Source organism: Vanessa atalanta, chromosome 7, assembly GCF_905147765.1.
Source record: "Vanessa atalanta chromosome 7, ilVanAtal1.2, whole genome shotgun sequence".
Classification (NCBI taxonomy): domain Eukaryota; kingdom Metazoa; phylum Arthropoda; class Insecta; order Lepidoptera; family Nymphalidae; genus Vanessa; species Vanessa atalanta.
Window position 1 is genome coordinate 9,935,605 of NC_061877.1, and position 27,379 is coordinate 9,962,983.

The 27,379-nt window shown below is 31.1% G+C and overlaps 5 protein-coding genes across 5 annotated transcripts in view; 3 read left to right on the forward strand and 2 right to left on the reverse strand.

The window, feature by feature from the left end:
* The first annotated feature begins 185 nt into the window (after nt 1-185).
* Nucleotides 186-22,383, forward strand: LOC125065259 (protein Lilipod). The gene is made up of 10 exons (XM_047672777.1): nt 186-506; nt 593-857; nt 1,309-1,536; nt 4,694-4,759; nt 12,560-12,712; nt 16,657-16,856; nt 18,252-18,413; nt 18,838-19,069; nt 19,413-19,569; nt 21,699-22,383. The coding sequence occupies exons 1-10, from the start codon at nt 444-446 to the stop codon at nt 21,835-21,837; spliced, it is 1,665 nt and encodes a 554-aa protein (XP_047528733.1). The 5' UTR covers nt 186-443; the 3' UTR covers nt 21,838-22,383.
* LOC125065261 (tetratricopeptide repeat protein 12) lies at nt 5,830-9,536 on the reverse strand. Its single transcript, XM_047672778.1, has 3 exons — nt 9,222-9,536; nt 6,746-6,991; nt 5,830-6,068 (listed from the first exon to the last, which is right to left on the reverse strand). The coding sequence occupies exons 1-3, from the start codon at nt 9,489-9,491 to the stop codon at nt 5,880-5,882; spliced, it is 705 nt and encodes a 234-aa protein (XP_047528734.1). The 5' UTR covers nt 9,492-9,536; the 3' UTR covers nt 5,830-5,879.
* Nucleotides 22,384-22,561: 178 nt separating the features above from the next.
* Nucleotides 22,562-23,552, reverse strand: LOC125065253 (ribonuclease P protein subunit p30; the record flags this gene model as incomplete). The annotated part of the gene is made up of 1 exon (XM_047672768.1): nt 22,562-23,552. A coding segment is annotated over exon 1 (795 nt), but the record flags the coding sequence as incomplete, so codon positions are not given.
* A 415-nt stretch (nt 23,553-23,967) lies between these two features.
* Nucleotides 23,968-26,153, forward strand: LOC125065448 (putative malate dehydrogenase 1B). Its single transcript, XM_047673030.1, has 5 exons — nt 23,968-24,105; nt 24,569-24,698; nt 25,217-25,671; nt 25,741-25,867; nt 25,942-26,153. The coding sequence occupies exons 1-5, from the start codon at nt 23,968-23,970 to the stop codon at nt 26,151-26,153; spliced, it is 1,062 nt and encodes a 353-aa protein (XP_047528986.1).
* Nucleotides 26,154-26,339: 186 nt separating this feature from the next.
* Nucleotides 26,340-27,379, forward strand: part of LOC125065522 — a 170,873-nt gene continuing 169,833 nt past the window's right edge. The window contains exon 1 of the mRNA XM_047673204.1: nt 26,340-26,731. Within this exon, the coding sequence (XP_047529160.1) occupies nt 26,626-26,731 (106 nt within the window). The 5' untranslated portion in view covers nt 26,340-26,625. The remainder of the gene's footprint in view (nt 26,732-27,379) is intronic.

Here is a 27,379-nt window from a genome sequence, read left to right on the forward strand (position 1 = left end):
AAGATGCCTATATAAATTATAGGCATCTTGAAGAAAGTAAAGTACTCAAAATCTTCTTAACATGAATATACTTTTGTAGTCACATGTAACATAAATTAAGCAGAATGAATTATACCTTTGTCACTTATCTCTTGACAGCTTATTTTGCTGTTTAATCTGTTTTTCTTTCAGCTGATCAAAAAAATTAGTCGTGTTTTTACATCATTCGTTAGAGCATTACACCTTTGCAAATATTAAAAGTAATTGAAAATAAATAAAAACGTATTTTTTGGGTAAAACATTGTAACGCCATTTAAAAATAAATCGAAATCGAAGATATCTTGTGTGTGTTTCGCACCCAAAAGGGGATGGTTTAATTTTTTGAAAATGAAGTGCAATTTCAGTGTTAATGATATAAAGGAAATTTCTATAAAGAGATAAAATAAAATATCGGAAAGAAGACGATGGATGATGAGGAGGCAGACTTGCGGGAGCAGATTTTTCATAACAATGTTCGAGAGCAGATCGTGAGTTGTTTGGCCCAAAATCTATTCGGAGTTGTTTTAACTTTAAATATTTGAAGTAATACGATTGTATAAACATTTTGTTGTAGATATTCCTGCTTTTGTTTATATTACTATACCTCTTCTCGTTCATGTTAATCGAGAAATTTCGTCGGCGCGATAGCGATGATTATTTTACGGCTGACGAAGATGAGGTGAAGGTATACAGAATAAGCCTATGGCTGTGTACATTTGCATTGGCCGTGTCTTTGGGCTCAGCACTCCTGCTGCCCGTCTCGATAGTCAGCAATGAAGTGCTCATATTGTACCCAAACAGCTATTATGTTAAATGGCTTAACAGTTCTCTAATACAAGGTAATGCATAACATTTTTTCAATACATTATTTTTATGATAATATTCTAATTGAAAAATTATAATAACTGAACTATCAATGGTTTCTCCATCATTAATCCATAAATTTGTATATTTTTATTTTCTATGTTGTTATGTGTAAATTGTAAATTGAATATCAATATACCAATTTAAAAACTGTTGTCATCATAAAAAAAAAGATTCATTTCTTGTAGTATTTACTTAAAATTGTTTATTTTGGTTTAAAATTTATTATAAATATAAAAATATTAGAGAAAAAATGAATGTAAGAAATGATCATCATTGTGTACATTTAATGTTAATGTTTGTTGAATACAAATTATTTTCAATAGAAACACTCACAGTCAGTCACACGTCACAGTTATAGCACATACAGTGGTCCTGCACCATTTAGGATAAAGAAGTGCCCTAAATAAAATATTTTTGTTCTAGGATTATGGAATCATGTATTCTTGTTTTCCAACTTGTCACTGTTTGTATTTCTGCCGTTTGCATATCTATTTTCTGAATCCACTGGATTTCCTGGATGCCGAGGTTTGAAGGGCCGTGTGTATGAGACCTTCATAGTACTGGCTCTTCTTGGTGTGGCCATGTTGGGGCTAGCATATGTTATATCTGCTTGGTTGGAAGGGGACCGCTCTAGTCTGGATGCTCTACTGAGTAAGTATATTTGAATATGTTTCCCCTTTTAAATGAAACCAATTGATGCTTTCCTTTCAGTGTTCTGTAAAAGAAATATTTTACTGTACATTTGATATTTATGTATCTATTTATGTCTCAAAAGTATTTGTAGTATTGTCAACTGATTGTGAAGTATACTTTCAGTGAAAGTACCGTTTCGGTTTCTTTTAACTTTCCTTCTTTTATGTGTCATTGTTCTTTAAATATTTGTACTATTTTACTTTAAATTCATAATGACAATATATTTAAAAAAAACATGGTTAAAGTAAGTAGGTTTTATATGTAGACAATTGCAATATTTAAATAACACATTACTGATATTTTGGCTTGGTGACAAAAAAAACTTGTAATGAAAAACATGCATAGTATTCAAGATATCTTCAACTACATAACACCTTGCTAATAAGTATTATGTTATATATATATATGTTATTTAAAGTCTTGGTACTATTATTGTAGTAGTATTTTAAATCATTAACCTTACAGTAAAAACATGTAATATAAAAAAAATATATATTTTAATATAAAATAGACTCTGTTTAGCAACAGTAACAACAAGTTACCTTTTGCACTCAAATGTGACCTCATCATTGCCATTATGATAGTCACCTGACAAAATTTATGCACAAACTGCTGAACACAAAATGTAGGTACATAAATCTATATCATAGACAGACAACATTTATATAAATAATATTAATGCTTGTTTGTATGTTACCATTAATATCAATAATGAATTATTCTCAAATAGATTCAAAAATATGAACATCATCCACACACAACATGAAAATTATTTACATTAAAGATCTAATTATATTCAAATAAAAATTAAAAATAGTAATAGTGCTGTGCAGTGACAAAAGTGCTATTTCCCCTTGAACCGAAAAATGAACCATCCCTTGTGTCACAAGGGATGGTTCATCAAGCGGAGACAATAAGATGCAATGTTGTACTTTTAATAAAGATTTTTGCACTATTATTCCAAGGTGCATATGCTACAACTGCAAATTGAACAAAGTCATGATTTGGAATCAGAGACAAATATTTGGATTGTTTGTTTGCTTCAGCTTTTTCTCATTGTGATACACATCATTATATGATTTTAAAGTATGCAAGTTTTGATTGTAAACTGAAAATTCTTTAAGATACATATTATTTACATACAATTTACACTTTTCATTATATAACAAAACAAAGAGGTTGTACATACTACATTATTATTATTTTATTTAAAATTAATATTTCGAATCAATAATGGAAACTCAATTCAATGTAATGAAATAATATCATTCAATTAGGAATGTCTGATTTCTAAAATAATAGATACATGACATTAAGAGTTAACTGAACTTGAACCAAGTTTCTTTGTTCATTAACACAATGTAATTCTTAAGTGTCTGTATATAATTAACCAGACTATGCTTCCCTATATTGTTTCTATTTTGCAGTGAAAATTAATGAAGGGGAGTTAAATGTCAAGGTCAAATTTTAATGCAATGTTCTGACATTTGAAAATAAAGTAATAAACGCTGTATATTTATTTATTTTTTAAATGAAATCTTATAATCTGGTCCTTGTAATGAAGACGCTATTATTTATATATATGTATATGTATCAGACTTTCGGTTAGCAAATATGCTGAGGTCGTTAGTGTCGGGTCATCAATAAGTTACGCGCATCTCCATTCGTAACGCGTATTGTATTGATATTGCTGGCAGAAAATACGTCAGACAAATAGATTCACTTACAAGTGAAAATTTAATATTTATGAGATGCTAAATAATATACGATAACATCTATAAATTGAGGAATTTAAAATGACACAACAGCTTTTAAGTTAGAACTCTCACGTATTATCTGGAAAGAGACTTATTATAGATTAATGACATAAATCTCTAGTGTGTGGTTAGAGAAGTTCTCTATAGGTTTGCATAACATAGCTCTGATACAGGATGTGAGCCTGAGTAGGGTCAAAAGAACAATGCCGTGAATGTTACGTTTGTGTAATGAACCATCCGACTCGGGTATTATTTGTGCCTAATTGACTGGCATTGCGTATCTACTATTGTTCTGTGGTCATTATTTCGATCTCATGTGTGACCGTGTAGCCGCGAATATAATTACTTTGTACTAGCTCTACTCGTCGTATTTTTATATGAATACAAATATTTTATTAGAATATTGGAGCGATGCTCTTATTTTTAATTAGACACTTTTCTCATTCATGAAAAATAAACAAGTTAGCATGTATACAGTACAGTATCGTACGCATAGTAATGGCAAGTTTAGTCTGTTTACCGATTTGCTTAAAAAAAAAAAAACGATTTATCCAATTGATATGAAACTTATTCCGTTTCAGCACGTTCGCTGTGTATAAATCATTATATATAGCATATTTTTTGATATATTATAGTTTCATATGCTGTCGTAGTCGAAGATAATAATGACGATCATTACACATTAGGCGATTTCGAATGAAAAAAAAGACCTCAAAGTTACGACAACTTTAATTTAATGCAATCGTGCCAAAGATAAATCTTAATTATTATTAAATAATATATTCTTTTTAACGTTAAATGCAGATAATTTTGCCATTTGCAATTCAAACCGGTAGTTTTTGAAATATTATGAGATATTTAAATAAACGCTGGAACGCTTAAATGTGACAACACTACGGCCGAATAGATCTTACAATTAATTGTTTAGAATAATGATACGGTTAAAATCCTTATTTTTAACTATTGCGAAATCGTGTCGAAAAAGTACTAGGTAGAAAGACATAAAGTACAATTTTTATAAACGAATACGTATGTAGAACAAAAAGAAACTTGTCTATAGTTATTACTATTATCGTTAATTCATTTTCGTTAATTACTAGATCAAAATTTATTACTAACTACTAGGTTTTGCGACAGAACGTGTAGATTACTGTGTCAATGTCAATCTTCATCATTTTATGCTCTTCAAACCATAAACAATAAAAGAAAAAAAAAAGAAAATCGTCTCTTTTTCAGTCCTCATATATTCATATATATTTTTATAATATGTATTCCATGTACAAACACACTAGCATTTAGTTCGTTGTTATACACGCTTGTTTACTAACACAACATGATAATGCTATTTTTGTTTACAGATTTATGGACGTATCTTCCGTTCCTGTACTCTTGCGTGTCATTCGTCGGTGTTTTGATGTTATTGGGTGAGTTTATATATAAAAATGGATGTTGTATATCAGTTTGAGATTAATAGACTTCCGATACCGTTTGATTGAACACCTATCAAGTTGCTATATATAGTTGATATGTATGTATGTATTTTGTTCATTAATGAGGTATTTAATGTATAAATCTACCTTATTTGTTTGTATTTGTAATATAATATCACTTGTTGGTAAGTGATCACTATTGTCCGTAGACTATGGCACCGTAAGGAATTTTAACCATTATTTTTACAACCAAGCGCCGCTAATCATCCTGATTGAACTGAACTGAGATGCTATGTCCCTTGTGCCTTTGGATGCTAGTATATAATGAGTAGATGGAACCGTCTGGGTAGGTTGAGCTTCCACTTAGTCCTACCACAAAGTATTGATGACAGTACATAATTAAATTTTATACATTTCAAGCGATCTATATTTTACTTGTTATACGTTTGTTTATTTGAAATTCTAGGAATATTTTCGCGCAAAACGTAGCGAATTTTTGTATAATTTGTTTAAAAATGGCACTGCAATGTCTGTTGGATATTAGCTTGTTTGTTATGATTCACGATTCGAAATCGATGCTACAAGTAAACTTATCGTGTATACAGACATTGACCCTGATTTTGTATTTAGCCGATACGTGATTTAGCATAATCGAAAAGTACTTGATTCTCCTCATTCCGCCTTATAGCTTCACGTGTTATACAAAACTGGTTTTGTAACATTTTGAAAAAAATGCTTTAATCATGAATTGTAAAACACTTACTGGAATTATCGTTTTTAATTTATTTTTATACTTAATTAAGTTAAAGAAACAACAAATATCGAATCGATTTAACGAATAGATTGACCAAACGAATAGATTTTTATTTATTGAGTAATTTTCGTCAAGTGGATTAACACTATCAGAGACCTTATCAATCGCAATTTGTGTTATCTAATTATTACATTATATAGATGAATTTAATATTGAATGTTGTTTTATTACGTAATAGCTAATTTTAACTATTGCCTAATAAAATAATGTACCATATTTGAACATTTATATAAACAAATAATCACGCAATCCTCTTATTCAATTTGTCTTATACCGTCTGGATATTTCCTTTCGTTTCATTTATTTGTCGTCTTTCTGCAAAAAATACGATATAAGATCTTCATGCTGAGGGAATTTTTCCTTTAGTTCGTTTTTACATTTTTCGAATTTATCGTTTTCCTCTAATTCCTGATAAGCTTTTGCTGTATAAAGACGAGCTTTGAAGCTGTTTTCATTCAACCGCAATGCCCAATCGCAGTCGTTAATCACCTGGGGAGTAATTTTATATTCTTGTAGATAAAGTCTGTTAAACTGGCTCTGAAATATATTTTTGTATACAAATAAACTTAGTCTTATAATTGTGTACAAATGCAAAGTGAAGAAACTAAGATTATTGAGTAAAATATAATTGATCGAAAACTAGTTTCCCTATTGCCTTAATATATTCAAATGTATAGTTAAAGTTAACCTAGTAATGATAAGACTAAAACAACATAACACCATTTAAAATTAAAAAAAAAGGCGATAACTAATTACGTTTCGAATTCCGACCATTAAACCACAGGTTTCCTTGTCATGCAGATGTGTTATATCAAATTCTTCCAGAGCAACAACACTATGACATTTACAGTTAACGAATAAAAATATCTATCCTAAAGAAGTTAACAATTGTTACCTCGTGCTACTTATAAACGATAACTGTTGTACTTCGTAATACTTCCAAGTTGTTATCGACTAAAACCTGTCCTAGCTAACGTACACAAATATATCCATCATATCAACACTGTTTGCCGCAAGACAATGACCTCGACTAAATTACTGTTGATGGGTTTCGTCAGCGAGATATAATATGTTTTGACAGGATTCAAACGCAATACCGGAATAAAATGTTAGGAAATATTATATTTTACAAGTCATTGATACGTATTTAGTGTTTTTCATCTCACCTTATTGTAGTTTTCTAGTTTGATATTCGTCAAAGCGCGGTCGCAATACAACATAGCGTTGTCTTTGATGTGTTCGATAGCTCGATTATAACAAGACAGGGCTCTATCGTATTCGCCTCGACGAAACGCTTTAATGGCTTGAGTTTTTAATGTATCTGCCTTCTCCTGACGTATCTTTTTATCTAACGCTCGACGTTCGGCATCTTTGCTTACCTCTGCCATCCAAGCGTCTTTATCCATTTCTCCCTAATAAGAAAAACATGTATTATATTCTAGTTCTTAAAATTTTGTGTTTAGTCATTAGTAGTTAGTAGGTACCACTGGTCAGATATTCTACCGCCAAAGAAAAAACCGGAAAACAACAATACTAATTGTTGTTGTGTTTCGGTTTGAAGGGTGAGTGAGTCGGTATAACTACAAGCATAAGAGGTATAGCATCGTAGCTCCCAAGGTTGATGGCGCATTGGCCATGTAAGGTGGTGACCACTAACCATCAGGTGACCCACTTGCTCGTCCGCCTACGTATATTATGTATGAATAATAATAACAATTAGGGCTTTAAAATAAGGAGGAAAGATCATGAGCAAAGTAGTAACGGTACTTATTTTATCTGAACTAAACCCGCTCTTGTAGTTGATAATCAGAACTTGGGAATTTGAATTGTGAAATCACAAACTTTACCTATAACTATGTAGGTATAAGTAATAGAATTTACGGAATGTTGGCCACGCGCGTTTACCGTTAAAGGACTTTGCAACTTTCAACTGACTGTGAATCTATGTCCTGGGGGCCAATTCTACTAACGTATAACGGTAACGACACGTTCCCGATTCTGTTCCGATCCAACGTCGACCGAACAGCAGTCGTTGTGATAGAAGAATATTAATAGAGCTAAACTGCGACAATTACGTTTATATTCGATAGAAATAAAGTGACAATAGGATACTTTCGGTCGTGAAGCATAAATTATGAAATTTGATATATAAATATTCTGATTTTGAGTCCTTAAAGCACATTATTGTTTTATTGTTTTAAAATTAAAAGTCGTAATTTTTAGTTTGTATATCACGTGACCTAAAACACGAGTCACCATGGTGTGACGTCATAGAGGCAAAAACTGTCATTTCAATATCATCTGGTACATTGAAAAACAACTTTTTATAGTTTTAATACTAGAATTTGTACACTATACACCAACGATAGCGATTGTAATTCATTATTTTCCCAAAAAAAATCAAATATTTATAGCTGTTAACGTTGAACGAGTGCCGGTCGTACATACAAAACAAATGTTGTTTTTACCAATATTACGTCACCAAAATGACTGACAGCATTTTTGCGGAAGTAAATGTGTTTATTTTGCCGAAATATAATTTTTGTGGCTATTTATTAGGAAAATCATCATTTTGAAGTACTTTTTCAAACATAATAGAATACCCTATTTATTAGTAGAATTTTCCTGTATAACATGCACGTGGAAAGTTAGATTAAAATAACAAATATATTTAAACGATTGTTAGTAGGTGTGTTTAATGACTCTATAAGAAGTCCGTGGCAATAAAATGGTTAAAAGTAACGGCTAAAAATATAATCTCGAGAGTATAACACGCGTTGGACGATATTTTGGTATAAGATGTATCTATTGATCTACTGTCTGCTATTAACAAAATTGAATACGTAAAACAAACAAAAATCTTGTATATTATATATAATTTTTTATACGTCATCAAGAAGAACGACGTAAGTTCTTGTTATGACGTACGAAAAATAATCAATTTGTCTGTATCGTATATATTGTTATACTTATAAAAATACATAGACGGAAATTAAATCATCAGAATTATAGTCGAAAATTTCGTATAGGATTGTACTGCGAGTATTTTTATTTAATTTTTGAAATAGAAAACATTTAAGAGTTATTTATAGAGATGCACGAGCCAAATTGTTTTCATTGGCATGTCTTAATGCTATTTTTATATCGAACAATCGAATAATACAATAATAGATTAGATCGCAAGTATTTACACACAGTCCATTATGAACGCGAACCAAACGTTATCTTGGCGATATGTAATGAATACATATGCAGAACAATGAAATCGTCTAGTGAATAAACTGTATAATGACTGCGCAAATATATGTACACGCTATGTTTATATGTATGCCGCTAGACACATACGGTTAGACACAGATAACCCGAATAACAACAACTCGTCTATTTTTATCATTTGCAAAATACTATTGTTAAAAATAATTCATTGATAAAAGGAACAGATGAATTACTCTGTGATACCGATGGTTCAAATTCAAAAGGGAAATATTGTGAGGAGGAAGTCTAATGTGTTGTTGATATTCTGACACATTCGTATCCCACGCGTACTGGAGAATAGTGAGAGCACATCTCTATGTGTTACTCTTTAAAAATAATTTAATAAACGTTAAGTTTAAAAGGTATTTTGTTATTATTTTCACTTACTGTGTCGTTATTTTTAAAAGATTCAAAGGCTTTTTGATTTATCAATGTGCGATTTTCTTTGACCGTCATTTTAACATCTTCATCCAGTATAATTTTTCCTTCGAGATACTGGTCAGCTATTGCTTTAGCCGCCTCCGATTTGGCCTTGTCTCCGCTCGCCAGATCCTTGACAAGAGTTGATACTTCGCCGATTCGTTTCATAAAGTTATTCCATTCTTCGTTTAATTCCATCTGCTTGTGATCCTTTAGTGCCGGGTTGGATGTTATCATTTCTTACTCATCGTGTATTGAGTCTAGATTGTTTTTGTTCTTCCGTTTATGTAAACAATTTCGTTATAGTATTTTGTATTGACTTAACAACTTACGTAGATACCGTTGTCAAGGTGATTTATACATTAAATTAATGTTTATATATTCCACAGTCTAGTCAAACTGGCGTTTGAATCGAAGTATGAGCTAATTGACTGAATGTTTGATATAACTTAATTTAGGATATACTTAAACAAATCGTCAATAAAAAAAGGAAATTTAAAAAACAATTTTTTTTTAATTAAAACGCAGAAAATAAAATTTGCCTCTTAATTATTTTATAATAATAGAGTTATAGAGTATGGAAGTTATGATATATTATCATAATTACGAAAGAAACTCATATCATCATCTCCATTATAGTGAAATCGTTATTCAGCGGTAAATGTTACTAGCTCTGAAACCAGACAGAGGTGGAAATGTAGAAATAATATAAACAATATTATTATACCTGATATTTATCCGTAAAATACAATAAAAATAATCCGTAAAACTACAAAAATGCTAGTAGACTGAGTACAGTGTACCACGCATTAATATGGAGTTTGCATACTATACTGTGAGTCTGCGGAACACAGGCTCTTAGACTATAGAAGTTAACTTTCCGATACGTTTCATTTCAATGTAACATTAATATGTAATTAAAGCGTCGCAGTCAAAACCGTCCATCAAATTATACGCTCACCGTGCCGACCTATCTAATTTATATTTGTCATCTACAATTATGTGAGGATACATATAATTTACAGATAAAAATTAACTATTCCTTTGACAATTTTAATCATAAAGAAAAATAACTTTAAGTAAACATTGAATTGACATAGATACAAGCGGCATAAGATAACAACCATGATAATTACGTTCTAAAACAATGCTTTTGATTCGGGTTCAAGACGATTTCCATTGGTTTATTTTTGATCACGTGACATATCAAATTGACTTGACAATTCTAAACATTTATGTGGTCTCTATAAAGTTATTCGTTGATTGCTTAGTTTGTATTGAATACACAAGGCAAAGAGACCGAGATTTCTTTTTCCACGTCTATTTTGAACTGGCTTTAACCGCACTCGGCTCTCCACCTGTAACCGTGCTTTCAACCTTTAGTCGTAACATAAATAAATACAGCGTGGCGTCCACTTTCCTCGTAGCAAATACCGAGGAAATGAATGTCTCTTTATATGACGCAACGACATAATGTAATTACATAATAAATTATTCACGTGTCAATACAAACGTTTAATATGTTTTCGTTGGTATTATTGCAGATCGTTTTGTTTATTTTAACAGCTGTTGGAAATTTGAAAGCTGTTGTGACACGGGTATATTATGTTAGAATCTATGCTGTGTCTATTTTAAACATTTTGAATGCAATGCGTTATGATTGGTTACGATTTGTTACTAAGCGGTTAAGATAGTGAAAACACGTGGGTTCTATATATAGAATTAAAGATAATTCTGTTCTTAGAAAAATAAAAATGTGTTTAGTTATGCACTGTTGTGTCCGACCGTCACAGCCAATCTTTTCTGAATCGACTGGACTACTTAAGTTCAGTTCTTCGTTGGAATGGATTATAAAAAAATATGTCGATTGCATTATATGACTTACCAAAAAAAAGGTTATTTAAATTTAAAATTTATAGTTCAAAAGATATTTAAAAAAAAAATGTCGCAACCGAAGTTAGCATTTAAAAAAATCTAAATAATAGTTTTTAGACATAATTTACAGGAAAAATGAATATTCACGAGAAATGCAATAATATAAAAAATAATACGGAATACTCTCCACGCGATACAGGCACGCACTTGCCGTTTTTATTAATTCGTTTTAATTTCGTGATTGTTTGTTTTTTTAAGTCACGTTTGAATAAAACGAAGTATTGTTTTCAAATTGATTTGGACTACATAACGCATATTTTAGTCATCGAGGTTAAATATAAGTTACAGTCTTAATGACAAGTCGTTAAATTTAAACCTTAATTATCTTGAACACAACACAACGAAAAAATATGTAATTGTTGAACTGGAAATGATTTTGGGATACGAATTGCTCATGTTTGATCATAATAAAGACTATAATTTATATCAATACTCTCTTAACTTAGATTCAAATTTTTACTTCGTTGTACACATGATTTACTTCGTTTTCATCAATATTATCTCGTAAGTGAAAGTGTAGCTTTACATTCAATGTAATCCTGTAATACGATAATTTATAACAGCTTATAAGAGCCTAGTTAGTTAAGAGCATAATAGAGAATATTGTGATGTTTTGTTTGTAGCAAAACTAATATGTTGCAAACACAGAATTTACTATTTCAATGGAAACTCGCCTTTAGGTATGTCGCTGTTTGCCAACGCGCTTTTACCTGTAATCACTCCTTAGTCTTCAGACCGAAACACGTCGGCAAATAATATACTTGTTATATTTATCTGTGGTAGAAAGGGGTCAAGTAAATTTGCATATACTTGCCAGCTGGTTTTGTTTATGAAATTGCGGCGAATATATAACTGATATGACACATATGGAATCATACTTATTATTTTTGTTATGTTGTAAAATTTCATAAGTATATTAATAAATAAAAAAAAATCCAAAGGTAACCTGCATGAAAAATGAAAGTTAACTTAAAACTTAAAAAAACATTTGAAAATTTCCAGTCAGTATCTTGAAGTCGGTGTACATATCTAAACAATTCGTCTCGCCTTTTACTAGTAAAGAAGATCAAATACAAAAATAGTCATCCAAATCGGTTCAGAATCAGCGAAGCTTTCGAGGAACATACTGACAAAAACGGCTGAATTGATAACCTTTTTCTTTTTTTGAAGTCGATTAACAAAAGAGTCTTTACTGAGTTTTTTTTTATTAAATCTATGTTCCGAAATGTTATTAGCATTACACTCTTCTTCGATTCTCCTTGAATCAGTAATGATTAATAATGATATGCTCTCCTGGTCAGTCTTAATGCTAATAGGTATATCTATTTATGACTGTATATTTATATCATACTTTACTTTGTGTATTACAGTGTTCACACCATTGGGATTCGTCAGATTGTTCGGAGTCGTTGGTGGCGTGCTCGTAAAACCCCAGTTCCTAAGAGATCTCAATGAGGAGTACTATGTATACTCTTTTGAGGAGGACACGATTAGACGGCGGATCGAGACCTCGTTGACTACGGGTAAGTTACCAAAAAATAATAAGATCTTACTAGTTGATCAGCGCGGTTTCATTCGCCTGAAATAAAAAAAATTACATATTGGATATATCTACGGACGCTTCCGCGTCATTTGGTCATAGTCTAACCGATACTTTCACTAATTTTTACGTGATTGACGCACAAAGAAAAATAAAATTCTTTATGTATGGATTATATTATACATATTTAAATAAATATTATAAAACTAACACGCGTCGTACTTGAAGGCAATAAGTATTTGGTTTTGTGTATTTGCAAGAATTTGTCATATTAATTTATTTAATATATAAAACTTTTAGTATATGCTGAATGTTTAAGTAACTATATATCCACCTCCAAGGTGTCCAACGAAACCTCGCATAACAATGATCCTGCTAGTCCGAAAGGTCGTATGTTAACGTTTGTAATATACATATATATACGTACATTTTATTCGTATAATATTCATATATATTTTTTTATCATCTGTTTCCATAGCAGCTGATATATAACGTAACATTTTAAATTTAAAACTAAAAATATCATCGGGAATATGCCGATACTAAAAAGCACAGAAAGTACAAGTTAATGAGTAAAACCAAGTAACATCTAACTGCTTGCTGGGCCCCCCTTTACTTTGAGAAGATTTTAAGCTCAGCTGGTGGAATACCATCCACTAAATGTTGGGTTTTTATCCCGCATATAAATCCCAAGTGGGTTTTCCACGATTTTCTTTCAACACATTTAATTATAAACTCAAATCATGTCAGTGATTCTTGCGCGGATTTAAAACTGCGTTTTTTTGTTTTAAAATAAACGTATCCGCTCAACCACCTCGACTTTTTTGAAAGGTTATGTTTATATGTATTTAAAAAATGTTATAACTCGATGCCAGAATAAAATTGGTTTTTATATTAAGCATGTGATTTTGTATGAAAGCATTATTGAATAATTTTCGAATTATCTATTCGCGTATAATCAGTTGACCTCCAAACTGACAAGACCTTCATGTGATCAGTTAGATCTACGTGCGGCACATGAAAATCTCTTGTTCGGCAATTAGATAGTGTTTTAGGAGATATATAAACGAAACTAATTGCCTTTATAAGGATAATATTGTCTGTTAATACCATTGTGTAAAGGTTAAGTTGTGGATCTAGAGTGTAGCTTTTTTTAAATTATACGTTTATTATTTTAAATCGTGATGATTATAACAACAAACTGTTTCATATTTGCACTAAAACATACGGGCAAGCAAGCATGAACTCATCTCCAGAGACTTGGGGCCCCAAAATATGAGACGAATATTTTTCGGAGTTTTCGAAAGCCTAAATTTAATGCGCTCTGTATTGTGTTGAAGACATTTGTTGGGATTTTACAATTAATGTCATGAAAATGAACACGTAAGTGTCCTGCTTATGGCTACAATGTTAGATGGAATAATCCATACCTACCTAATATACCAACCATTTCCTAACCTACCAACGTTCAATTCACAACATAATATTTAAATACAATTTGCTACGTTTCACTTTGGATAAACGGAAATCCTTTTATTAATTAAGTAATCTAAGAAACGTAAATTGTCTTATTCTCATGACGATTATAATGAATACAATCTACATTAAATGCTCCAAGTACGTTTGTGAGATAGAGTTATGTGTTAATTTATTAAAATTAGTATTGTGAGATTAAAGATGCGAAGTTGTAATCCGTATTCATTATAGACTGCATGTCTGAAGAGATAGCCTTAATTACATTCGTTAAAATGTTCCTTAGTATTTTTCTGAAATAGCATTTTCATTAATAATTTAAAAAAGGGTAGCATAGGATATAATAGAAGTCCCGAAATATTTAATGGAAATGGCTATCCTTTTCCACTGCGTGAAATAACAGTCATGATTATCATGATGAGCCCGCATTTTATCTCTAGTAGCGATTTGGTCGTAAATACCTACTTGACGAATCTTAATTCTTCTTGAATCTTCGTTGTTGGTTTACTTCGAAAAATATGTAATTTTAACTCTAAAATCTCCTACAACACTTGACTTGTATGACATCGAGGGCATTCGTGACAACCACTTGTCCATTTATTCGTCGTAATAGGACTTACAAAACAATTACTGATACGAAATTCTATATTCATTGTTATAATAATAATAAAATGAATAAAATGAATTTCGGGTGCTATAACAATTGCGTCAAAACTTAGACCATATTGTTAGCGAACTATAGGATAATAATAATAACTTAAATCAAATAATCAATACGAGATAACTTATTATCAATTAATCGGGTTAAAATCGGGTAATCAACACTAAGCATGAGTATCTGTGTTTATGAGAGAATCATTTAAAAAAACTGCAGAATCTTCGACAATACTTGCGTCAGATGAAATTCTATACGGAATGGAAAAGGCTTTAAACCTTCATAGAAGTGGAAAACTATACTGTAAAGTATAAAATTGCTGTTGATCTGCACAGCTATACGTTAAAATATTAATTTTAACGAAAGGGAGTCCTGTCTCGTTCATTGGCTTTTTCTTTGCCTTCATCATTCAAAATACCTTTCATATAAAGTGATTTTATATTACTTTGTTCAAATGAAAACAGCACTTCTAAAATATATCATGATTGAGTATTTTCTATTTGGTTTTCTATCAAGGAGGTCTGTTTTTCTTTAACAAATACGCGTTCAAAAAACATTTATGATTATCGGGGCGTAAAGAATTATCATCGTAAAGTTTTGCTTGCATTATATTAGAAATCTATAATTGTCTTTGGTTCTGATTAACGTTTTTGTTATTGGAAAATTATTTGAAACGCTCCAAAAAATTTTACTTTCGTGTTCTCGATTAACAAATGCCTTGATACGTGTAAGAGTATTTTAAATTTTTTTATTTAAGTTTATTGACCGATAACTTGGTGCCTAGTTCTTTACCTTTGTTCTTAATTTGAATTGCATTTTCCATAATGCAACTGTTCTCTAATCCTTCCCTAGTCCTTTAACAAATAATTAAAAAAAAATTATAACCATTGTGGGTAAAATATAAATAGTTGGAAATTCAAATATCTTTAAATAATTTTGTTGTATCGATAAATAGGAAGAATAATAATAATAAATCTTTTTTTTTTCATTATATTTTGATTGAACAATGTAATTGTTACAAATATAGGTTTGTACAATTCAATTCCAATAAAGGCTAAGTTCTGTACTTATAGCTCGGTTATAAAATAATCCCCTTTTTGTATGGTACAAAAAAATGATGTACAATACTTTTCTCTGTATGGCTTTTTTATAAAAATATTAAATTATATCGTTAGCAGATAGTGTCTCGGGTGAGAATAATTTGCTAAAATATATTCAGTGGGAATAACGAGAACCGAATGCTTAAAATTTTTGACTTAAACGAAATGCGGATATTGAACCCATAGCAATCATAGGCGCAAACCTTAGTCGCAACTACAAGTTGTGAAATTCATTATATAGTCGGAATAATATAACAACAAATAATGCTAATTTTAAAGCGCACAAAATTAACTGGCAAATTATTCCTTTGAGCTGTCTGAGTTAATGTTTATTGTAATTAGTAATGCATAAATATTTGATCAATAGCGAAACTATGTAAATGATCACCCACATACGGTGACTACGAACTTTCAAACGCTTCAACTATAAACATATCAGCGTAAATTTGTCTCAATTTATTCCTTACTTTTTGATATTACACCGATATTGTACGACTATTTACGTGGCATATGTATACTTTGGTATCGTACAAAGTTGATATTGTAATCAAATCATTGGGCCAATCTAAAAACTGTGTACAGTTAGATCTTCTCACTGATTAACCTGTTGTGAAAATTACTATAATGTTTAAAAAATATATATATATCACGAATGGATTATATTAAGCATTAGAAAACCCAACATTTTTTATTTTCTAGGTATTGGCTACATATCACCAGAACCTATGTACCCAGACCGAGGTGACATATCAGCGCCCGTGGACGCGGACGCGTCCATGTCAAAAGGAAGCAAGAACTCCTCGCCCGAAGGGAAAGGAACCCCGCTGCTTAGACTGAGGAATGGGGCCTTACAAGCTGGCCTTAAAGAGAGGCTTCAAAGAGTTGTCGCCATGAGAAAGGTGTGTTTCAGTAGTAGTAAAGCAAGACACTTGTACAATTTTTAATATAATTTCCGCCCGCACTAAATAATGTATGATGACTTGAGTTATGAATTTAAAAAAATTGTGTATTCGGAAATTTTGGTGATTTTAATCACTTCTATTTATAATATAAATTATTGTTCAAATTATAAATGCATGTATCAGTTCCTTATCTAATTTATCGAATAATCTATTGCTGTTAAGCGGATATAAATTTTGTTTAAATTATGATGTAGTCAAAATATATGGATATGTATCAATTTTAGGTATAAAAAAGCGTGTTTAACTGAATGTTCGGTGAAAATTTCCTTTCTCTCGTTTCCTTACATACACTCCATCGCTGTAAATTTGTCGCGAGACTTGTTTCGAAACGTGACCTTGAATATTAACTGACAGTTTTGTTTAAAAAAATCCAATATTTATTGAGTGGTGATGATGCTTACTGACATCTAAAATACCTGTATAATTAAAATAAATTGGTACACGTGACATAAACGTTCGTGGCAAAGGATTTAAATCTACGAAACGTTGTATTCAAATTCAAGCTTCATACTTCACATTTTGCGCACATCAAATTTTTACTTTATAAATATATTTTTCGAAAATTAATGGTGGTGGGGGTCTTTCAATCCAGGTGGATAGAAGATGGTCAAGTCATGGACCATCGGAATTGGAATTGAACCATTGAAAGATTTTTGGGGGGGATTGGTGATCACGAGAACACTGCGTACAACTCGGGCGCTTCGTATAACGTTTTAAAATTGTTTATGAAAACATAAAAAACGGCATATTTTAATTTGAATATGATTATCAATACAGAGTTGAAAGCAAAAATATATTGGTAAAACAATTAAAAAAAGATATTTTATTACGATAATACACTTTTCGGCTTGATAATTTTACCCGCTGATAATAATCGATTAGAACGATAAAAGCTGTTTGGTTTTAATTAACGATTCGAAAAAAACTTTATAGTTTTTAAAGGAACTTTCTAGAAGATATCTTAGTATCTAGTAGAATGGCGATTGAATCGAAATTAATAGAAATATTATATTTATAGTAACGATTGCCTAAAGTTGATATACAGGATCGCATTTTAAGGTTTTGCTTCTGGATAAAACTAAAATAGAGACGCCGATTATTTATTTAAATAGGCAAAAAATATTTCAATAATTTATTTAATTTTATTAATGAAGTACTTAGGATAAGAACGGATGTTTTAATTATATAATAAAATTTAAAAACTCATTGTATTGAGGAACTTGGGCTGAAACTCGTAAATTGGACTCTGTTCACAAATTTGACATCTGCTATAGGGCGATTACGTTCATAGTAAAATTAAATCTCAAATGTCATATGTTTAATATATTTCAGGAAGTAGAAAATCAACGCAAGACCTCTTCCCTGCAGCGGAATGTGGTGTACCCTTTAGCGATGCTGCTCCTACTTGCACTTACTACCATAACAGTTCTGATGGTGCTGCAGAACACTCTGGAGCTACTCATAGGAATTAAGGCACTGCCGCTCAGCACTCGGGTATATATATTTTTTTAAGCAGTGTTTATTATTAATTGGATATTACATAAGGTCGTTAGAGCAGAGGGTAGTTTTACTAACAGATTATCATTTTGCCGCAATGGAATTGAAAGCGTTGCCTTTAAGCAGTTTTTCTACTCTACTCACACAATGATCAGTTACGGTTCGGTCGAAGTTGATTCCGAATAGAATCGGGAACGTATCGTAACCGCTAGTTAGCTAGTAGTGTTGGGTCCCACCACATCGCAATATAACTTATATGAAATACACGACACATGTACCATCCTACACTTTATAAATAAATTACTCACACAATCTTACATTACACTTTTCGTTTAAAACAGTCACATGTACTGGTTAAGTTTTTACCAACGTTTACGTATCCAAATATTTATAGCGACTTGGTGACTTTATTTATTTTCAGCAATTCACGCTGGGGATCGCGTCGCTGTCCAAGCTGGGCTGGGCGGGCGCCACGCTGGAGGCGTTCCTCATCCTGTACCTGCACGCGGCGTCGCTGACGGGGCTGAGCACGCCCATGCGCGCGCTGCGCGTGCTGCCGCGCGCGCGCCGCACGCCGCTCGCGCGCATCATCGCGCTCTGCGCCGTGCTGCTCGCGCACTCCACCGCGCAGCCGCTGCTCGTCAAGATACTGGGTACCGCTCCGAACGCATATGATCCTCGTGGCTAAATTATGTCGATGAGCTTGTAATTAATACGTACCTGCTTAGCTGGGTATTGCTGCCTTTCTAAGCTATTCAAGTACTTCACTTATCTTCCTTAAACGACAGTTTTCATTCTCATTTTTATGCCCAATGCCAAAATTCAACATTGTTGGATCAGTTCGCTGATGAATTGATATATTTAAACTTTTTTAAAGAGGGCTCTTTAAGAAAGTTTTTAACGTTTTACTAATATCTCGGTAACAACGATTTCTCCGATATATTTTTTTTATAAAAAAATGAAAACATTGTACATTAAGCAAGTCATCCGCCTCAGGTATCACGAACTTCGATCTGCTGGGCGAGTTCGGTCGCATCGAGTGGCTCGGCAACTTCAAGCTGGTGCTGCTGTACAACGCGATCTTCGCGGCCACCGTGACGCTGTGCCTCGTGAGCAAGTTCACGGCCAGCGTGCGGCGCGAGCTCTACAACAGGTTGGTGGAAAACGTCAACACCGTCGCACACTGCGTCTCTTTCCTCAACAACTGACTCTCCTGCAGTCATCTCACTCATTGATCGAACCCGTGCTATTATTTTTAATTCATTAACTATCCTACTGTCCCGTTTCACGATCGTTCGAAACCATTTTACGATGTTTTAATATAATGGTGACTGCATGGGACTATTTTTCTGTTATTTATTGTATGAATTCGAATTTAAATATTATAGTGTGGCGTGATATATTTAGTGTTTAAAATATGTTTAATGTAAATTGCCATGTTTGATATCACAAATGTTTTATCTTAGTTCTAACTAGCCTTACCTTGTGTAGGATGCGTTTATATAGTGTGATTAATGTTTAATACAAAATAATAATAAAAATAGTAAATTAAAATAAAGTTTCATAAAAATCAGTAATCGATAATAATGAATTTTATTTAGTTATTAATTTGCATTTCAATTACTATGCATTTATTTTAAATATTTCGAATTAAATGTATATTGTTTTATTTTATTTTTTTTAAATAAATTCTGACATTATAATGTAATATTGAATGTTTTTGAGGAAAGGTTGCAGATCTTTAAGTTAATTTGATTTTTTTAACCAATGAGACTGAATTTGTTAACTATTATATGAATTTATTTCGGGAGATTATTTATTTTATCTGTGTAAAAAGAGATGGTTTAAATTCGACCTAGTTTATTAATTTAGTATTAACTATATTTAACCGTGAAAATGTAAGAATGTTTGGTAGGAGTCGATAATATTTCGTAAGGTCTCGAAATTTTTGTTTGTAAGCATTTAAATTAATATACAAAAAGACATTTCAAGACTGTTTAGTTAAGATAAATTTATGTTACGATGAGGTTGCACTTTTGTATAAATGTACAGATAAAAAAAATATTACTATGAAATCGATTCACACTTTCGTCCTCGTGAATTGAAAACGAGAGTGTGACCTCGATAACTTGATTTGTTTGCTCAATTTATACTAAAATTTGCAAAAAATCTGTGGATTGGTTTGTGTATGTTGTCTATGCTATCCATTTTAACTTTTGTCGCCACGTTTGTGCGCATTGATCCAATGTTACTATAAACCTGATGACCTGCAATAGCTCTATGAAAAGATTTTTGTGTTGTGACATTATCTAGAATTCTAGAGGCTTATTGAAAATTGTCTAGTCGTACCGGATCTCCAAAGTTGCTGCAGGTCGAAAGCTTAAGGATCATTAATACTGCCATTACTAACGCACTTATCAACACTTTGTTCATGCAAACATTTTAATATAAATAAATAACATTGTTAATTTTAAATAAGACTCATGTTAAATAAATGAATAAATCTGGTTATATCATTACTAAGTAATATGTTTCTTGGCCGTTTAGAATTTAAATTCATAGGTAATTTAGTAAATTCCGAAATATGTATAAGTTAAACAGATAATTTGCATAGCATAATCTTTTTCATATTTTAAAGGATTAAGCTAAAATAAATATATTTTAATAGTATTTAAGATAACTTTCCTCTTTAGTTTGGTTTTTAATTGATCAGATTTCAAGTGGAACAACGATAAAATAAATATGAAATTGTATTCCATAACAAATTATTTGAGGTGCTGCCATCGACTAATAATTATAAAATTACAAGAGAATTATAGCACTTAGTGTTAAAATGTAGTAAATTACTTATAACTCTTGTGTGTAGATCTTTGATTTAGTCAATATATTATTCTAGTGTGAGTTTTATACATTTTGTATTATCTGTACCAAACGTTGATATTGCATTTGAAAAATATATAGAAAAAAATAAACGATTTTTATTTCTTCCCATTTTATAAAATAAACAAGAGGTTTTCTAGTTTGAAATGTAGGCAGCTCTTGTAATTTCTAACTAAATCATCCTTTTTTTGTAACTATCATGAATCATCATAACTTAAAAGTTGCTTTTATCAATTAAACATATTCATTTGCTTCTTATAATGCTTTTAGCACATTGCTTTTAAAGAACGTCGTTTTGTTCTCGTAGCAACTGTATATAGTTTGCTTTGATTTGTAGTAATTATTCAGTCTCGTTTGGTGCGTTTTTAATGAAGTGATTTAATTTTTATTTTTATTGTACAGATTTAAATGGGTAGCAGAGGTTTTTATTACACCTGAAGACTTGCCAATACCAAATATTTCAACAGTTTCACCTCAGTTGTCCGCTCATAGAACAGTTATCGCTGAGAAGACTGACAAATCTCATTTAAAAACAGATTAGGATAGATATACGGCGTTTTTCTATATTTTTAGCCAATGAACTTGTCCTGTGATTCTGGTAAAGTAGAATAGAACTATCCTATCACAATTAATATATCATGAAGAGTGTAAGGGGCTAAAACTAATGGTTTTTTTACCGAGCACATTTAATCAAGCATATAAGGACTCCCAATACTTGTTGAACCAATCCACTATCATGACCAGCCCTTGGAGAGAGTTAGCAACAGGCATGCGGATAGCCATAGTCTTTTAAATTTTTTCTATTCTGTTTAAATATTGCACTGAATCAAAATATAGGGACAAGTAAATTATGATATCTGAAGATCAATGAAACATAGCTCTTCATACCTATGTGATATGCAGTGCGGACAATGGCTAAATAGAATACTTCATCATTCATTCATAATTATAATATTAATATTGTAAAGAGACTGAACCTCTGTTTTGTGTCATAATCTCTGAATCTATTGAACTCATTCATAACTCGATGAACTACTTTTATATAATCTGTGATTATTATTAATGTATACAATGTAATTTATATTTTTAATCAAATAATTATGTTCTAAAGCAGTATTTCATTGTTTTATCAACATTTCCTTAAAATTGCTTACATAATATACCAAAAAATAAAATAATTATTAAGCTGTAAAAATGGATCTGATTATGTACAAATAAAGAAATATTTTTAAAAAGAAGTGGTATAAAATAAATAAACATTATAATTCAGGTATTTTATTTTCACTTTGAATGACCGCTGAAGTAACCTCCATATAATGTTTTCCACACCTCCTGCCTTGAGCTTTCAAAATAAGCTTGTGTGCATTATTTCGAACAACTTCTAAACTTTGATTGCTATTCAAACCTAGGATGAACCCAAGGTTACAAACATCATGAACACTTCTTATTTGAGTGGAGTTGTCAGCTCCACTGGTAACAATGATGTTTTTTGATTTACCAACAGCATGATAAATATGAGCGGTAGCTATAATATTTTTTCTTGATGATGAATCTCTTATTGCTGGTGAATATGTGAGTTCGAAGAACAGCCCACGTTCCACAGCTAGTCTATATGATTTGCGAGTAACTTTAAAAGGCAACCTTGTTTGTGGTTCAAATGTAATTAAATCAGCATCGAGAGTACCACATGCATATTGAAAAGCTTGAAGGGTTTTTGGTAAAACTGCTATGAGATCGTATTTCTTTAAATTCTCGGACTGAGTAAACTTGTGAGATATACTAGAATCTGAGAACTCTATAGTGACTCTTTGTAAAATGTTTAGTTTAGTTTTATTTTTCACATCTTCTGGTATTTCAACAGGTGCTGGGATTGGGTCTTTGTTTTCTTTAGGGTCATTTTTCTTTTTTTTCTTTTTCGGTTCATAGCTTCCTTCTTCGACATGTGTATTGATAGCAATCGTATTGAATCCAAGTTTTTCAATAAAATTTAATTTATTAATGTCGTATTTCTTATCTATAAGCAGATCGCAGAAACCAGAGAAGGTGTTTGTATTTAGCATTACCGTTTTATGGTAAACAAAACTCGTGTAACTAAATAAGGTTGTACTCTAAACTCGTTTTAATTTTTTAAATGAGTAGCAGGATTTAATCTAATAAAATTATTGTTTACTGTATTAAACTACACTATGGTTTTTATAAAAGTAATTTGTATGAGAAATATTTTTAAATTGCTTCTAAACGTGCTTCCATCACCGTCTAGTGTCTAAAATTATGTGTCAAATTGACATTTGATAAGTTGACAATACTTATAGTGCTGTTTTTAACGTAGCTTAACCATAGCATATATAGCGATTTGAGGTTCTGACTACAGACATCGTCACGTCTAGAAACACGAATCGATTGATTTGAGTAATCATAGAAGCTATGATGATGAAAAAAATGCAGCTAAAACAAGCAAGATGACAGGATTTGATTTACCAAGACCTATTTTATTACACTAAGCAGTACTTAGCTATGTAACCTTTTTTTAATTGAAAATTAGAAAAATACGTTGTCACTCAAAGATACTCTGATCGAATACGTAAAAGATAAAATTATATGGATGTACATAAAAGATTAACATAATATTGTTTCTTCTATAAAAAACGTTGTGTTAAAAATTATTATCAGTATGGGTGTTCGCTATGTAATAGCTGGAGAATCTCAATGCGATTTATTTGCAGAAATATGTTTAGTCGCCGATTACCTAGCACAACGATTACCTGATTTTTGTTATGAACGAATAGAAAAACCAGTAGCAGAATGGAAGGTCAGTGATAAAATATGTTATAGAATTTGGAATGCTTTATAATAAACTATGTTGATTATAGTGTTAATCATATTTTATTAATAAGCTAATAATTTTTAATGTAGTAAAATCAAATTCAAATGTAATTTATTCTCTTAGGCCGCATACCAAAAAGTCTGAGATGTGTGCACTTCAAGCACTTTTCTTGAAGTGCACACATCTTATCATATTCTTAAATTTACAAAATAAGTTAAACTACTGATTCAAAATATAAATCTTATAGAGACGAACCAAAAAAATAAAAATTGAATCAAGTAACTCTTACTCAATTTATATATTCTACACGAAAATTAACGAATAGTCCAAGGGCTTTTTTTTTATATCTACCTTATAAAATATTATTATAAAAGTAAAAATTTTAATTTTTTTTACAAAATAGTTAAGTCAAAATCAGTTTATTTTATATTTTTGCAATGTATTTTAGCCGTGGCTACAAAAAATTAATCAAAAAAACAAATGGCACCACACTGGATCACCGATTGTGTGGAAAGAGTTATTAATGGCTGGTAGTAAGCCATTTTATATAGGTTATGCATCGGAATTTTTAGAATATTGTTACTCATATTATAAATTTGATGTATTTTTTGCACCAAAAAGATTTGAATATTTGATTGATAGCTTTGGACAATTTCAAAAGAAACTAAAACTTGAGATGAAGAGAGTAGCACGAATTGATAACTCTGATTTGATTGAAAAGTTCACTAAAAATAAAGGCATAATATGTATATCGGGTGCAGGAAATCCTTTATCATTCTTTATAATATCAGGTCTTTTAGAACAAGATGTAAAAAAGAATATATCTAAAATTTATATATATGACGAAAATTGTTCACAAAGTTTAATGGAATTTATTGAACACGAATGTAACTATGTGGGCACCGAATATTTGGGAAAAATTGTAAAATATGTTGAGAAAATAGGGGCCGCCTTAACTAGTTCTGACCTTTTAATAATTCTCGATTATGTTCCATTTCAGTAAGTGAATCAATTTACTATTATGGGAAATAAATATATTATTTATACATATACCTATATAATCTTTGTGTTTTTCATAGGTCTACATACTCAATAGGTGAATGGCTTTATAAGAATAAAAAACTTATGGAAAATATTGCAAGTAACATTAATGCAACAGCATCACCCAAACTTTATGTTGTTTTGCCAAATCTAGGACCAGCATGCTATAATGCTACTATAATTGCTAATTCAATAACTAAAATTAATAAAAATAATATTGTCGTTGTTACGTCAGACATTGGATTGGAAATGGCATCAGTGGCTGCAGAAATTGCTGAAGTCTCTTTGAGAAATATGTTCTGTCCCCCAGTATGGGGTTTTGTCGGAATAAATCATTTGGTTGATATACGAACAACAATACACAAATATGATTCATTTAATCCATTTGAAAGATACACAAAAGTAAAAAATTCAACTCTTTGTATTGGCACTATTACTCCGGAAATGCGTACAATGGAATATTTAATGTTTTTTGATGAAACATTATGGAATAAAGTGGCTGATCGAAAAGTATGTGCATATAATCTTTATTACGATTTAGTTTTTTCTTGTTTCAATATTGAGTGATAACAATTCTAGGCTAAGAAGAAAATGTCGGAAAGACCAATTTCCATTGTAAAAGCTGTAGCTCTTTTGAATTTAATCAAAATATGGCTATTCGATCCTAATCCTAGTTACGTCGTAAATTTGGGTATACAGTGTAACGGTACTTTGATTTTATTTGTATTTTGTTTTTTATTTTTCATTAAAGTATATTTTTCAAATATTGTAATATTACAGGATCTTTTGGACTGACATTTAAAGGTGTATTTTCTCAACCTGCACACTTAGTAAATGGTGAATGGCGACCAGCGAGTAATTATATGTTGCCAAAGGATCCACAAGTAAAAATACAATACTTACAGCAAATAGCTGAAATTGCTATGAAATTAAAAAAATCTGATTTAAAGCAAGTTGTCACATACACTCCATGCGTCTGTAAGCATAAATAAGCTCCTAATAAATATGGTAAATAATCTTGTTTAAATCTTTTACGAATATTATTAGTACAAACTAAAAAAGGTTTCAAAGATAAAATAATCGATTTTTAATCGAGATGAAATATTTCCGAACGCATCGGTCAGATACCGTTTGCGGTAAAATAGAAGCAGCACAACACTAATGTTTGGACAAGGACGACAGCGAGACGTAAAGGGTCGTAGATAGTGAACGTATTCTGTAGTTCAGCGGTGAAATGTTATGACGTGCAGCATCTGTCTTTGTTTCAATAACATTCGAGTAGTTTTTCAAAAGGATCTTAGTTAACATAATGTAAAAAACGTCGTAACATACAATAATAAGTATTTGCATTGCGATGATTTTTTCCAAAGTATGATCGTGCCACAAGAAATTAGCTTAGTTAGGTGTTCACATTTGTTAAGTTCTGTGTATGTTGTGCCAATAATGAGATAGTGGAGTGTTGTGATGCGGCTGTGGGACATGTGGGGCGTGCTATGGACCGTCGAGGCCCTGGCACAGCTCGTAGGGGTGGTGGCGACACCTCTGGATCCCGCGCCACTGACTTTGCGAGGTGAGAGAAGAACCTTGCTTCCTACGCGCTCGTTTATTTGCTACTAACACTGCATGCGCTACTGCAATACCGTACTACTTTTTAAGTTAATAATAATGGAACGAAATGTATATTATGAGCATTTAGGTTTATTTATTTCAGTTTATTTTAGATATCAAAAAATGTATTAAAATGTCTATTTGAATTTAAACTGACTAATACAAAACTTAAAAGAATTTTGGCCACTTTAATTTAAAAAAAAAAAATCTTCACTTTATATCAATAATATTTTACAACTTTATTTTTAATAAAACTTTTAGTAGCTAGTAAAAGAGACCTAGTATCACTAATGTTATGACATAAAATTATTTGCACATAGAAAATAAAAAGTTATACCTCAAAAAGCAAATAAAATATAATAAATTTTTAGTGTGTAATTATTTTCAAAACTTAGTTATGTTTCAGTAAACTTCACAAAAAAGGTTATTTATTGAGATTTAAAAGATGTAACAAATTGAATATGGTAAATATGTAACAAAATGACAATATTAAATATATTGAAAATAAGGGCTTGTATAATACCTTCATATGAAATTGTATTATGGGTTAAATGTACATAATGGACATTTTAAATGTAATTGTAATTTATTATTTCAAGAGGGCAGTTTT

What these genes read in the sequence shown, in the direction of transcription:
- LOC125065259 (XM_047672777.1), top strand. Translation starts at nt 444, where the DNA reads ATGGATGATGAGGAGGCAGACTTGCGGGAGCAGATTTTTCATAACAAT. An exon ending in CGGTGTTTTGATGTTATTGG is followed by an intron (nt 4,760 to 12,559) that starts GTGAGTTTATAT and finishes TGTGTATTACAG; the next exon opens with TGTTCACACCATTGGGATTC. An exon ending in CGAGACCTCGTTGACTACGG is followed by an intron (nt 12,713 to 16,656) that starts GTAAGTTACCAA and finishes TTTATTTTCTAG; the next exon opens with GTATTGGCTACATATCACCA.
- LOC125065261 (XM_047672778.1), bottom strand. Translation starts at nt 9,491, where the DNA reads ATGATAACATCCAACCCGGCACTAAAGGATCACAAGCAGATGGAATTA. An exon ending in CTTTTAAAAATAACGACACA is followed by an intron (nt 6,992 to 9,221) that starts GTAAGTGAAAAT and finishes TTTTCTTATTAG; the next exon opens with GGAGAAATGGATAAAGACGC. An exon ending in AACTAGAAAACTACAATAAG is followed by an intron (nt 6,069 to 6,745) that starts GTGAGATGAAAA and finishes ATTACTCCCCAG; the next exon opens with GTGATTAACGACTGCGATTG.
- LOC125065448 (XM_047673030.1), top strand. Translation starts at nt 23,968, where the DNA reads ATGGGTGTTCGCTATGTAATAGCTGGAGAATCTCAATGCGATTTATTT. An exon ending in AACCAGTAGCAGAATGGAAG is followed by an intron (nt 24,106 to 24,568) that starts GTCAGTGATAAA and finishes AATGTATTTTAG; the next exon opens with CCGTGGCTACAAAAAATTAA. An exon ending in ATCGGAATTTTTAGAATATT is followed by an intron (nt 24,699 to 25,216) that starts GTTACTCATATT and finishes CATACTCAATAG; the next exon opens with GTGAATGGCTTTATAAGAAT.